At 37.4% G+C, this 15151-nt stretch overlaps 1 protein-coding gene across 11 annotated transcripts in view; it reads right to left on the bottom strand.

The window, feature by feature from the left end:
- arhgap12b (Rho GTPase activating protein 12b) overlaps window positions 1–14247 on the bottom strand; it is a 50900-nt gene extending 36653 nt beyond the window's left edge. For 2 of the 11 annotated variants that reach the window (XM_077200803.1, XM_077200800.1), the window contains exons 1-2: window positions 14016–14247; window positions 5190–5953 (exon numbers count right to left, since the gene is read on the bottom strand). In XM_077200803.1, the coding sequence (XP_077056918.1) occupies window positions 5190–5876 (687 nt within the window). In that variant the 5' untranslated portion in view covers window positions 5877–5953; window positions 14016–14247. Of the gene's footprint in view, window positions 1–5189; window positions 5954–6384; window positions 6479–14015 lie in introns of those variants that run through there. The other 9 variants (XM_077200794.1, XM_077200796.1, XM_077200801.1 and 6 more) reach the window with 8 other exon arrangements.
- Between the last annotated feature and the right edge of the window lie 904 nt (window positions 14248–15151).

A 15151-nucleotide genomic window follows, 5' to 3' on the forward strand; every position in this document is an offset into this window, starting at 1 on the left:
CTTTAATAGCAATCACTCTGCACTTATAATCCAATCAGAATGATTGAGTGATTTCACTGGCATTTCACTTTCCCATGTGCTGATTATATGATTAGTGAAATGATGTTAGCTGGTCATTTTGTGCCAGGGCCAAAAAGTGGGGTAATTTGTAATAAGTTCTATTTGTAATTATTTAAAATGCATCTGGTCACTTTGAACAATAATCTAGAAACAATGTGAATAAACACCACAGCAACTGAAGTAGCAAACTTTGCGAAACTCAAAATTTATGTCAAGGCTGTAGATAGAAAGATAGTGCCTTTATTACTTGTCAGCAGTCTAGACATACATTCCAATGCACTTTTTAAATAACAGTAGTAAAATAGAGTACTACACTTTTATTGGTAGCTGATGGCGCTCTACCTGACTTTCCAATCCCATCTTACAAATAAACAAAGTAATTTCAACCACAATGTTTTATGTCTACTTTTGACTTAACTCTAATTGCCATTCCAATTAAATAAGACGTTAGATTAAAATACTAAATAACACATCAAATGCAAAATAACACATTTTTATTTCAGAGAACATACCATTCAAAAGTTTAGGGTATATATGGGTAATTACATTTAGTTAATCAAAAGTGACAGTAACAATAACAATATTTATCATGTTACAAAAATGTATATTTTAAATAAATGTGGTTCTTTTGAACTTACTATATTTTAAAGAATCCTGAAAAAAAAAACATTATAACAGATTTTACTGTTTGATTAAATAAATGCAGCCTTGGTGAGCAGAATAGACTACTTTCAAAAACATAATTAAAAAAAAAAACTAATTCCAAACTTTTGAACAGTAGTGTATATCCTTTATAAATGTGTGTGTCCCCAGAAGTGATGAAAGCCTCCCTTTTGATCTTAAGGATACCCTCAATTGAAAAACTGATTCATAAATAAAGCATTTTTTTTCCTTATTAAAATGCAAAATGTTTTCTTTAAGGTTTAGGCAACTATAATTATCTTTACATAAAAAACAACTGAAGTCTATAGTATGTCTCTATTTAGATTAAATGTGTGTGAAGCTAAACTTACCTCAACCTCTGGACACATTCTGCCCCGACAACATGTCAGCTGTGCTCATCGACAGCAGACAGACAGAATGAGTTCGAGACAGAGAGATGCTCTGACAGCACGAGAGTACCAAACCACCCCCACACCACCCCAAACACACATCGATTTGACGTCCACTGCCATCTTTCAGTCTAAAGTCCATATTTAGTCAAAAATAGAGACAGACAGACAGGAACAACAGACAGGAGAGAGAGCGAGAGATCTTTGATACATAAGTAAATATTAGATTAGGGTGAGCTGTACTGTTTTCCACCCATTAGGATCGGTGGGCCTTTATTGGGTTATCCAACCGAAGTCGGTGTGTGTGTGTGCTAGGACAGGAATGACAGGAATGCACGGGCCTCCTTTACTGTCAATGCAGGGAAGGAGCTACAGGATTCCGACTGAAGTCGAAACCCACACACACTTCTAAGACTCTTTTAAGGCCAGTAACAAGTGAGCTTAACAAAAGCGTCAATGATTCAATACTTGTGAAAATAACAATGAATGTACATACAAGCCAAATCAAAAGAAAACCAGCAGAAACAGACCAAAACATTAAAGAAGCTGAAGTACAATAACTGTTCACAGTCACACAAAGGAAAACACCCAGCTGAGGGGGCTGAATTTAATTTCGTGCAGCTGCCCATTAGAAAAGCCCCTTTCTCTGTTATAAACGCTATTCGTAATCTTTTATTAGAGAGGTTACATGCTACTAATCCCCTGGTCAAGCGTTTGTGTGTGTCTTCTGATGGATTATTATTATTTCAAGTTATTTGAGTCTGTCATAAAAAAGGATTTAAAAAAAATGTGTAGAATAAGAAAACACCAAGATATAAAGTCCATAAAAGTGAAAGAGTGGGGGAGGTGAAGAGAGTGAGAGCCGGAAAGTGTGTGTGTGCGCATGCAAATCTGCTTCAGGGGGTGAAGATAAAGTCGAGGCATAGAAAAAAGGCGAGACATTGGGGTTCTAAATCTGTCCTCTGTGGGCCACTCTGGTGGAGTGTTGAGGGAAACAGATTTGAACCTCAATCCTTTCAGAGCGCAGAAGCTGCCCGTTCATAAGCGGAGAGGAGGGATCAACGTCAAGAGGGATGCGGGCAGACTATGTGATTTTGGGCTAAAAGTTATTATACAAATAGTTCCCCCATACTGAAAATTCATCATTTACTACGCCTTCCAAGGACGTATAAATGGCATTCTTTATTCCAGCGTTTTTATTGGTAACTAAAATTATTAAAAGTAGACTAGAAAAATAGAAGAGACTATTGAAATAAAATAATACATGAAATGAAAAACAGAAATGTTGCTTAGCAACTAACTGAAATAAAATAAGTTCAAGTTGAAATACTAAAACAACTAAAACTGAAATAAAAATGCATTAAAGCTAACTAAAAATACTAACTATAATTACTAAAAGAAAACAACTTAAAATTAAAACTGAATAAAAATAAAAGCTAATTCAAAATATTTATAAATGCTAAACTACATTTTACTCCAAAGAACAGTGTTCACACTTCTCTTACTCGTTCAGTTAAATCACATATGCTGTTAATTGTTAAGTCTATAAAATAAAATCCATTCAAAAATAACCAATAAATTTAGTCTTAAAGGCTATTTTGTAGAAACATAACAAAATAGTTATTTTCTTGGTTATTAACGGAAAACAATAACTTTTATAGAAAGAGGGGGGCATTTGGAAGATTTTCAGCAAATAATGACTTACAATAAAATACAATGGTATTTTATGGCTTCACAAGACTTATGATATTTTGTGTTTTTAAGGGTTTGGAACCATGAGGCTCAGTAATTGATGGTGAACTCCTTCTTTAAACCAAACATCATACATAGCAGAAGATTAATGAAATTTGGAGGCCAAATATTCTTTGTAAGGGATAGTTGTTAAAGGGCTGATTAAGTAATCACATGGTTAAGTATTAGCAGCTGACCCTAATGGACAAAGCCTGACATGGACAAATCCCTCAAAAGCCCAGAGTACTGTATGTTCTTTTAAGCCCATATATGTGTGCGCATGGTTAAGCTACTGTCTAGTACCTGACTTTGAGAAGCATCATGATTATTCTCGTTTATTTAACAGCAAGAGGATGGAAATCTTCTTGATGTTTTCAACCAAGATCAGTAATAACAGATCCACTCAATGTGGCATCCCAAAAGATCAGCACAATATACATGACAAGCAACAGGTTTACAGACTCATGCTTATTGTCCGTATTGTTCACAATGAAGATCTTATGGATACCAAAATCTCAATGCGCATCTTTGCAGCTCACTCACACATACAAAACGGGGACAACAGCATGATCTAGTCAGATATGACCTACTTTCTATTCTCCCACAATCCACTTTGTTCCCCTAGCAGCACCCTGTTTCAGAGAGAGAGAGAGAGAGAGAGAGAGAGAGAGAGAGAGAGAGAGAGAGAGAGAGAGAGAGAGAGAGAGAGAGAGAGAGAGAGAGAGAGAGAGAGAGAGAGAGAGAGAGAGAGAGAGAGAGAGAGAGAGAGAGAGAGAGAGAGAGAGAGAGAGAGAGAGAAACAAATGGGGGAGGAGGATAGTAACAAAGACTAAACACCCAACTCCACATGATGCACCCTGGGACACTCAAAAAGCTCAATCACTCAGAGACTACTTAGTACACATTACTGTGGACTCCCCAAACCCCAAACTGCAGAGTCCCTTGACACCTAAGTAGTCGATTAAACATAATGCATGTGTTTCATGATTCAATTTGCTCAAAATAAGTCTTCAAAATCCTATTTGTGTATTACACAAAAAAATATAGCTTTCATTTTTAATATCGTAGAGTGAAAGCGTGCACACACAGAGAGGCGCGTTTCAGATAGCGCTTGAACACTGAATTCATTTCACTTTCATCTCCTTGCACCTGTACAGACACATACACACAAAATTGTGTCAAAATACCCGTCTTGGCAAGTATTCTCGTAACACAGTCATTATGTCTTAAGTGAACGTAAACAGTTGAGAAAGAAATCGGATGTGTATCATTATTTTGTATCTGTGCATCAGGTCTTAAAGTGACAGCAGCCTAATATACCTGTTGCTGTCTGTGTCATTTATGTTAATAATCAAACAAAGCACAGATTTAACAAAAATTAATATATAGCTTTAACAAATATGAATCTATAGATCATTTATGAACAACACTATAGTGTTATTTTACATTTAGGCCAAATTATTTCATTTCTGTACCTGAATACTAGTTAGACCTTACTTTACTTGTAACTTTGTTAAATTGTATTTTTAATCTATTAAATATTTATAAATACAACTAAAATACTAAAACACAATATACAAATATTTAATATATTTATGATTGTTATAGAACAATTGTTTTATATTATTATTATTATTTATTACAATTACACTTAAATAAATATATTATTAAAATTATTCATTCACTAATTTCACTATTAAATATACACATATATTACATATACACATATTTTAATATATATATTACATAAATACACACCCACACATATAATATATAATATGATACACACGTAATGCACCGTGCATTCAGAGATAGACAAGCAACTTTTTAAATTCAGAAAAGACTCTGTAAAAAGCCCAAGTGTTGCATTTTGTGATCTCAATGACGTCTCTATTACTGTCTTAATCAAACCCTGAGAGGAGTCCACAATTTCCATCACCATAGCAGAGGACGGACTGCATCTCCTGCTAAACAAGTCTCACACAGCCGAAAGGAAGGCACGCAGGAAGAGGAGAGAAAAACACTGCTGAAACCAATTTAATCTGACAGAAAAGAAGACGTGCGACCATAAATGTCAGAGGTAAAACCGAAGGAGGGATAAAGGGGAAGTAGTGAGGAGCAAATGTTAGATTAGTGTAGTAGTAATTGTTGGAACAGCAGATAATGACAGTCAAAGGATGAAAAGGAGCATTTCTGGCAAAAATAAGTGCTTGAAATGTAGAAAATGAAAGCCAAAGACGACATTGAAAGAGATAAAGGCAGAACATGAGTAAGTTTGGGAGGGAGAGGGAGAGAGAACAAGTGCGTGGGAGAGGAAGGAGGAGGGCGAATGTCACTCGTTCTTACCTGCATGTGTTCGGTAGAGCTGCTGCTGAGCTCATCTCCAGATTCAGAGTCATTTCTCATTTTCTCCAACCCATTTCCTGGTGACACGCTCCCTTCAGTGTCCACCGTCAAAGCACCTGGGAGTTTCCCCTGGCAACCGTGCTCTCGTGGAGGGGATTCCGCCCGCCCTCGTGGAAGTGTGGGGTTGCCATGGTGATAGTTATGATGGTTGTTGTTGTTGAGCAGAGTCAGCTCGGCAACAACGCTCTTCATCCCCGGGTTCTGATTGGTGTCCCGCAACAACAAAGGCGGGGTCAGTTGCCCTGGCAATGGGGAAGGCGTAATTGAAGGAGGTGGCCTGCCAAAGCTGGACCTTTCCGTAGGAGCGCGGTGGTTGAGATTTTCGTTCGACGATCGGCACTGGCTGATTTCAAGAACGTTGGGGGGCTTTGCGCGAGGTTTGGGCGGTGGCATAAGGGCACGTCGGACCTCTCGGACGTACTGAGCGGGGACATAAAAAGCCTTGGTGCCCTCCTCCCGCCGAACTTGCCACCAGTCCTCGTTGGTTTTACGAACCAACTGGTAGCATTCGCCCTGCCGTATGGAGATGAGTTTGTCTTTAGCCTTGTACTCATAATCGAACTCCACCTCGATATATACCTGCCCCGGGGCGATGGACAAATCACAACGGCCATCCCGTTCCGTCATGGCTCAATCTGTCCGTGCGTTATTCAGAAGACAGACTGTGAGAGGATCCACATCCCTCTCTTGCTGTGTCCGCACGGCTGCAAAAAGAGAGAATGAGATTGTTAGCACACAGGGATTGAAAACACACACACACTGTGGTACTATTAATCAATAGCAATTGTGACAGGCTTGATCTGATCACATATTACACAAAAAAGTGCTACTGTACTTTCCAGCATCAAGGACAGACGCATGGTAACCGAATCATGCGTGAGGACGCCATGGCAACTAACATATCAGTAATCCAATGATCAAATTACAATGACTGGTCTCAAGGAACATAACCGTGCTCACTCACACACCTATCACTGAGTGAACCGAGTGATATTTTCCAGAGTATTGCCTGCAGATCCCTTTCTACAATCAACATGCATCTGTTTGCCCTCATATCCCACTCTCACATGTACACAATCCCCCTTAAGCATTCTTAGGTTAAATATACACTGTCATGTTCACATATGGTGCTTACAGATGATGGATTGTGACAGCCTTGGGCCGGATATAAAGAGCGGCTGGATTCACTCTTCCTTTCATTTCTCTGACTCCTTTGTTCTTTTAGCCCTTTTGTGTATATGGAATAAAAGGTGTAACTTTCTAATGCATAGGCTACTATGCACAAAAACTGCATGTACTTTCTGATCTGGCCAGCTCTAATCTGATTTGATGGCTTTTTAAGCAACCTCTGATAGATGATACAATCTTTGAAACATGCCGTTTAGTCTACTAAATACACTTCTGTTTGGAAGTTTGGGGTTAGTACGTTATTTTTTTTAATAAACAATTTATTGAACAAGGATCCATTAAATTAAACACGACAGGAAAGACTTGCATTGTTTAAAAACAAAATTAAATTTCAAATAAAACCTCTTCCTTTGAACTTTCTATTCATCTATGAATAATCTATCACAGTTTCCAAACAAATAATAAGCAGCACAACTGTTTTGAGCATTGATAATATTAAGAAATGTCTATTGAGCACTAAAGCAGCATAGAATGATTTCTGAAGGATCAAGTGACACTGAAATAAGACTTCTGAAAATTCAGTTTCGCCGTTTGAGCTGAGCTGATAAACGGTCCGTGTGGCGCGGTTCAATCGAGTAGCGCTGTTTGGTTCTGCTTTTGGCGTATAAATATTATATTGAATATTAATCGAACTTTTATCGAGGAAAATTATATCGCAATAATTATCATTTTATCGCACTATTTACAGTGTATGAAAATAGAAAAAGGTATTTTAAATTGTTATAATATTTAAAAATATTACTCTCTTACAGAATGTTTGATCAAATAAAATGAGGCTTTAGGGAGCATAGAAGAGACTTATTTATAAAAATAAATAAATTAAATAAAAAAAATTAATTCGCACTTACCCCAAACTTTTGAACAGTAGAGCATTTCAAAAAAATTATTTTGATATTAGCGTTTTATTTTTAATTTGTTTAGTCAAAATAGTATAGACTTTATATATCATGTCCATAACATGAAAACAGTTATGAGCTAGACTTTATCCCAATAATGCAGAGTTTGGTTAAGGGAAACTAACATTTTAAAGACACTCTCTTAACTAAGCCATGAAACCTTCCCTACTTATAGTTAATCCACATGGTCTGTCCTTAAACGGTCAATCATGGAAGCTGATTGGTTTACTAAACATTTCAAAATAGCAACAAATATTATACAACCTTCTCAGTGTGTGTGAAGCCATGCGGCGCTGTCAAATTTTAGATGTGGATTTAATGTGACATAAGGCACCTCTCAAAATAGCCATGGAGGAAAGGGACTGATAGAGGTTAAGACTGAATGAAACTGAATACTGTAACCAGACACAGACTACACCGATTCCTCCACTGAGAAAACCTTGCACTGTTAAATCAAGCACAGAGCCACATCACTACGCACAAAAATAATACCTAATCAGTTGAATGTATTTTAATCATGTGGCACATTTCCACATCAAATCATTACATTAATATAGCTGTATCTAATCATGTTTGTTGGATGTAACCAAACTGTTTCTAATGGAATTATCACAATCACATTGAACCAATATGATTTACCTCAGACACAGTGTTGACACCATTACACTGACCTAAAGTTTTTCTCTTTAAAATCAAACTTAGCTATATTATAGTCAACCAATGTATTTTCCCTGAATGTCAAACTTAGCTATATTACAATATATTTTATATTGTTTTGCGTGTCTTTTCTAAATTATCGCTACTACCTTCCTGATCATAGCAGGACACAGCTGTCTTTCATCCAAAAGCTTCACAAATCTTTTGATTTTCAACCAAGCTTTAAAATTATGAACTCTCATCTTCGAAGAGGTCAGCCCCCCCCCCCCTCTCCCCCCTCCCCCCCTCCCCTCGTTTTTTTGCACAAAGAAAACTCGTGTGGCTTCAGAAAATTTAGGTTAGACCACTTGATTACTATAATGATGGGCTTGAAAATGGTAGTTGCGTAGGCAGTCAATGGAGGGACAGAAAGCTCTCAGATTTAGTTAAAAATATTTTCATTTGTGTTCTGAAGATGAACGAATGTCTTACAGATTTGGAATGAAATGAGAGTGAGTTAATTGACAGAATTGTACTTTTTAGGTGAACTATCCCTTTTCTGACACAGTCAAAGTGACTTTGTTATGATGATAAACCATTCGACACATATGTACTAAAACATCATTAAGGTCCTGAACCTCGTTAGAAAGACATAAAACTCAAGCCTGTTGCTGAAACAAAAACAGTTTCTCACATTTCAGCTTCTCAACATCCACATATCTACTCCACTATACAAGACAGTTGACCCAGCATTGATTTAACCAGCGTAGAGCTGAAGGCTATCTACTCTCCCTCTGTCTTCACATTTTGCAGTAAAGACTCGTGCCAGTCTTGGCAGCAACTTCAATCTCTCACATTCTTTCATTTCCTGCATACTTCATCAAGCCCTACCGCAGGCACTCCAATATAGAGAGGTACAAACAACAAGACAAGATAATCTGATTCAAAGAAAACACCAAATATTATACAAAAACAACAAAAGACTTATGAAGAACCTGACTGGTAAAGGAGAGCTGCTAAACACCGCCGACTGCATCTTACTTTAAGGGGCTGTTCACACAAAATCTGTTTTTGCATTTCAGTGCGCTGCTTTTCAATAGTTTTTAAATGTAAACATGCACTAGACAGACATGTTTGACCACTGCATTAGAGTCTTTTCTTTTGCATGCAGTTTCTCATGAATGACAAAGTGTTCTAAAACGTGGCACTCAAGTTTAAAGAACATTTAGAAGAACGCATCTTTAGACCTTGCTTTTCATTCCACTGCCCTGCGTCATGCATTTAAGTGCAAAAACCTCCTGTATAAATGGCCCCTTAGTGTGAACTGATACCGTAAGGGACATAAGCCAAAGAGAACTCAGAACTTCCAGCACTGAACAACTTATTCTGTGAGAGAACAGAGAGATGGGTTCTGTACAACTAACAACTATTAATAAACTATATAAACAACAAGTGATTGGCCTTCTTATTGAGTCTCTACTGAGGCATACCAATATTTGGGGTCGGTACGTTGCATTTATTTGATAAAAAGAATAGAATTTATTTAAAATCGAAATCTTTTGTAATATTATAAATGTCTTTACTGTCAGACCATTTTTGTTTTCTCTAATACAAACCCAACCTAAAATTTAGAACAAGCCTGTCCGCTAAAATGCCCTATCCTCCCTTTACACCATGAATCATAACTTGAGCTAAACATAGTCCATCTTCTCCCTCTGCCAATAACATCCACATTTACACACAGGATCCCCAGGAGTTCAACATGTTTGAAAGCTTGTGTTGCACTGTTATCACTTGAAGGAAGTCTGAGGAATAAAGGCCTTCAATGATTTACGATAAGTAAGGGACATGGCGACATTTTAAAAAGAAACATTATTAACACACCACAGAGGGGAGAATAACAGGTGAAAGCTCTGATGGCAGTTTTCACCAACATTAAAACAGCTTGATGCAACTCTTATCAACACTTTTTAAAGAGTAAAGCAGCTCTTCATTAAAGTTAGCAAATAGACTAATTCAATCGAAAAAGTAGCACACAAGAATTTCATTTCTACCATGTGTCTCCCATTTGGGGACTTGACTGCTAACCAAAGTGGAGCTTCTATAAACAACGAGCAGATGGAAGGTCTCCTCTGGGTGTGAGTGCAGTGTCAATGCGGCCAACGCAGCGCGTAAAGAAGTTACTACCAACTTTGCAGCAAGAGGAGTGAGACTGTCACTCCAGCAGAAATCCCACCTCATTGCAGGTAGATCTTGATATTCCAAATCAATTTGACAGAATTTCACATAGTGCCTCATACTGGGAAAAAGCTTTTATTTGAGTTTCACTTTTTGGGCTACAAATTTACAGTAAAACCCAGAGCAGTCCTAAAGAGCTTAACTATCAAGACATTAGCACCCATTACAGATGTGAATAAATGTGAATAATTCAGAAACAGGTAAAATACAATACATATGCAGCATTGTATCCAGGGATTGACATTAATACCCAACAAATGCAACCCACTTTGGCGGGTTGAATTTGATATATTATATTTTTCAACTGCTAGTCTTTTAAAAAGGCATCTGAAATAATAAACTAAGTGCAATGTAATATGTCAAATATTGATTTTTATTGATACTGAAGTATCAGAAATGCTTCCAATTCTCATTTCCTGCAGAATAAATACACGATACCAGCTGCACTTTCTCGATCTCTCATCTCTCCGACAGCGAGTTGACACAAAAACCAGCCTCCGCTCACTCACTCGTTTGTTTTCCTCTGGATGAATATTGTTGGTGTTACAGGGCTTAAATTTCGGCGTGGGAGTGCACATATTGCGCATAATTTTACTCATTCCTGCATGTTTTGTGCTCACACCCAAAGTGCGCACACATAAAGCTGCCATTCAGTACAAAATGTATTTCTTTTTTGCTGCTTATTGCATTAAATACAAAAGCGGGTCTTGCCGAGTATTCACATAAACAGTCACTTATGTTTTAAGTGAACGTAAACAGTTGAGAAAGAAGACGTATGTGTAACAGTATGATGGATCCTAATATACCTGCTGATAAATTATGAGATAATATTAAAAATTTCTGTATGGGCAGTTTTTTGGCAAAATTGTGGCCAGTGAAAATGCTGAGGGGCTAGTAACTTTGAAAAACCACAAGTCACATGAGCAAAAAAAGTTAATGTGAAGCCCTAAATGTCTCCATTTCAAATGTCAACGTACTACAGAAAGGAGAAATAAATTGACAGCAGTTATCTATGCATGTAACACTATAAGCCTACTCATTTTTCTTCAGCTTTAGGTTTTGATACTATTGCTAGAAGAAAAAAAGAAAAAAAAGCAAGAGACTACCAGATTCAAACCAGAGAAGAAAAATATATAGATGAGCCACACAAATCAAAGCAAATTTGAAAGCCATAGCAAATGTTGAGTCACAGACACAAATGCCTTGAACTTGAGAAAATACGTCTCTGTTAAATCTCACTTTCTCCAAACGGAAACAAGGCTTGTAGTGTGACATTTACAATCTGGGCATGATCAAATTAAGCATTGCTACACAGTGATCGTCAACATTACATAACATTTAGCAGCACTAAAAGCCAACATGAACCTACTATCAAATCAGCCAGTTGTAAATTTAAAGTCAAACATCATGACAAGAGGTTCACAATATGATTTCTTTTTGTCATAAAACACAACTACCTGTATGTCTAAATTTGAAACCTGGGAAAATGTATGGCTGACTGACAGATAACAGAACACATTTGGAATCCCACAGTCGGAGCAAGGAGGATCCTAAGATTAGCCAGGATTACACTCACAAACACGGTCATCTTCTTTTGGAAAAATGTTTCATTTTGCGCAAAATTAAGTCTTTTGGTTTGATTAGCCTAGTTTTCAAATGATTTAAGCAAACGACAAGGGGAAAAAAATCTTCAAATTTTGCGCAAACTGTTAGCCTACAAACAAGCTATTTAAGAGAAAGTGAATGAAAAAGTAGGCTAGTGTTTTGTTCATTAGTGACTTGTATTGTGTTGAAAACTAATTTTTATAAAATGTTGTCTAACGATGTAATGTGTGGAGAACGGAAGTGATGAGTAAACAAGATGGATGAAGCTCGCTACTCCTTCTCTGCTTAATAACACAAGTAGTATTTAATCCCAGTATAAAAATACATTTAGGTGTGGTTTCACAGACAGGGCTAAGATTAAGCAAGGAGTAGGTCTTAGTTAAATTAGGACAATTAGCTTTTATAAATGTTTCTTAGAAAAGAACATTGCCATTGTTTTGTTTCAAGATGCACACTAGTACTGACATATTTTAAGATATGTCAGTGCAAGTTGCTTTCAGTTAAGACAGCTCAAACAAGTAGGCTATTTTAGTCTGGGACTAGGCTTAAGCCTTGTCTGTGAAACCAGGTATTAGTCCACAAACCCGATCACTACCAGAACATGACACTACTACATGCCAGTGTACATCACTATTAGATCAGACATAAGTCTTAGTCTATCATTCCATGATATGAATTTCACCCACATTTGAACCAAAAGACTATATATTTTTGAAAATAGAGAAGTCATGTGATCAACACAGAATTGATAGAATCACCATGTAGCGTACTGTGACATGACCTTTGACAGTGTAATGCCTGTTTGAAATTAATTTGTGACTTTCAGTTTAAAAAAAGTCCCTGAAACTCTAAAAATTTAGTTTTATTTTTCAACAGTCAGTGAAAGGAAGTGCCGAATAAAATGTTAATAAAAAACCTTGAAAGGAAAAATGTATCACTGTTAATTTTTCTTTATAAAAACATAGTTGAAAGAGTAGAATCGCTAAGCTTGACAAATGCAGCTAAGGCTACAATTTTGCTAAAACCTAGCCTATTACATTTTTTTCAATGTATTTTCAATGTATTTACTTGTCTCCTTGTCATGCTGTAGAAAGGCTCAAATGAATAGCTACTCATTAAAAATAGTATTTAAAAAGCAATTCATTTTACTCAAAATCAGAAATGGTTCTTTGTCATTCATCTTACTGACTTCAAACTGAGTGGCTCCCTTTACGATTAAACTCTTTTCTCCCTTCGACAAACAAACACCAAGGCTGGACAACCCCAGCCAGCAAAAAACGGGTTTGTTTGTCTAATTTACTGAGCCACTTAGCAGCCGTGAACACAAAGTGACCTTGCAGGCGGGATACGCATTATCGACAGCACTTTGTGAAGTGATTTTCAGCCGTCAGGTTCTCACACGTCAAACACTATTTGTCTTTGTTGCAGCGGTTCATTCAAGACACATGCAGATGAGCTCAAACGTGAGCCGTCACTATTCCTCCAGCAACCCAGTCTGTAAGTAGAGAGCCCAGTTTCCCCTGGTAACCCGCCTTTGTTTGTGTAGCGGCTGGTCACTCCTCACGGTCGCCAGTGCAGTCCCTCCCCGGACGAAGGCGACAGCGAGGCCGCAAGAGAAAGGGGGAAGGGTCGGTTCGGCCCATACACTTTCAAACAAAATACAGAAGTACAAACCAACATTTCTGCCCAAGTAATGTTTACTGTGATAAACAACAGCTCGTTAAAACAAATGATGTGCCATCACAATAATGACACAAATTTTTCCAATAGCAAGAATAAACATGCCAACACTAATTCTCTAGGCTACTCATCATAACTTTGATGAACCGTTTGCGCCCTTTTGACTGATGACAGCTTATTACTCGCAAGCCAAGTGGTAATCAAAACAAACCACATATCATAAACACAGGTCTGAGTAAACCCTCTAAATCACATCATAACTAGATAATAAAAATGAGCTGGGGTGTTAAAAACGAGGGAAACACATGGCTGTAATTTAAAAACCCGATGGGAGCATTTTGCCGCAGCACGATAGCAGGTTCCCCAAACCACGGATTACCAAAGCGGCTTTCGTGGTTGCCCGCAAGGTAGCAAACCGCTACGCAACAATCAGTCCCCAGCGGCCCCAACAATGCAACTCTTTATATTTGCAACAATGCGCCTTTGAAGCATAGGAATGAACGCAGAATCTGCTCATACTGACCTGGCGTTCAGGGGGATCTGGGAGCGGTCATGCCCGTTAGTTGGTGAGTCTTTGAAATAAACTTTTCCCTTGCAGTCCTTGGCACTTGCGTGTAAAGATACTGCGCGGCAGCAACACAAAACACACGAGCTGACCGCCTCGCGCTTCCAATCGCAGTAGGTCTCTGTGGGTGAGTGCATGCGCGTTCGCGTCGCTGCGCACTCCCGCCTGTCCTGTGAAGCTCTTTTGGACTGCTGATGCTCCTGTGTTACTGCATCAGGCCCCCTCGTGGTGCTGCAAGGCTCCCATTGATCCCCCTTCTGTTCAATAGAAAATACGCAGAAGCGTTTGCGTAGTTCTGCATGCTCAACACTCTTGTCACACATTTTTTTTCTTCACACTTTAGGTTTTAAAGAACGTTTATTTTATTATATTTATTCTACTGCACTTTATTTTGCATTTATCATTATAGATTTTATTGTGTAGGGCAGGCTATAATATTCATATTAAAAATGTGTTTATTTCTTTTCTATTATTCTCTATTCTGTTCTACATTCTATTATTCTATATTTTTGTGTGAAATTTGCCCAGATTGCAGGGAATTGTATACGATTTGTGTATATAAACCATTACAGACAAGCATATTTATTTTCTTTTTATTATTTATTTAGTGGTTCGTTGCAATAGTCTTCTAATTTTTAGGACAGTAGGCCTATAGGAAAATTCAATTTGAAAATCAGTGTTATTAAGTAATCTATTTTTTTTGGCATAATTATTTTTTATTTTCAAGAGCAAATGTGATAAGTGGTACAGAGACAACTATTAGTTATTTCTTCTCTGTTCTGATATTCAACAAGCAATTATGACCACACATATTGTGACATTTAGGAACAGTTTATTCTTGTGTCTGTGAAATTTAATTAGCCACAGTTAATGAATCACATTCCAGTAGTAGAACCGACACATTTTAACAACTAAGCTGTCACCAATAACATTGTATTTTATTTGATTTAATTATTGTCAATATCACCAATATTGTAAATTGAACCACAGTCCACTAGAGTGTGCCATTTTCGACATGACATGCTCAAATTCTGTTACTACATATTCTAGTATCTTATATGCTCTCAGAGAGTAAATACATGAAGACCTCCGAT

This window comes from Siphateles boraxobius, unplaced genomic scaffold (assembly GCF_051911475.1).
Source record: "Siphateles boraxobius isolate OS27281-9 unplaced genomic scaffold, OSU_SipBor_1 46, whole genome shotgun sequence".
Lineage (NCBI taxonomy): Eukaryota > Metazoa > Chordata > Actinopteri > Cypriniformes > Leuciscidae > Siphateles > Siphateles boraxobius.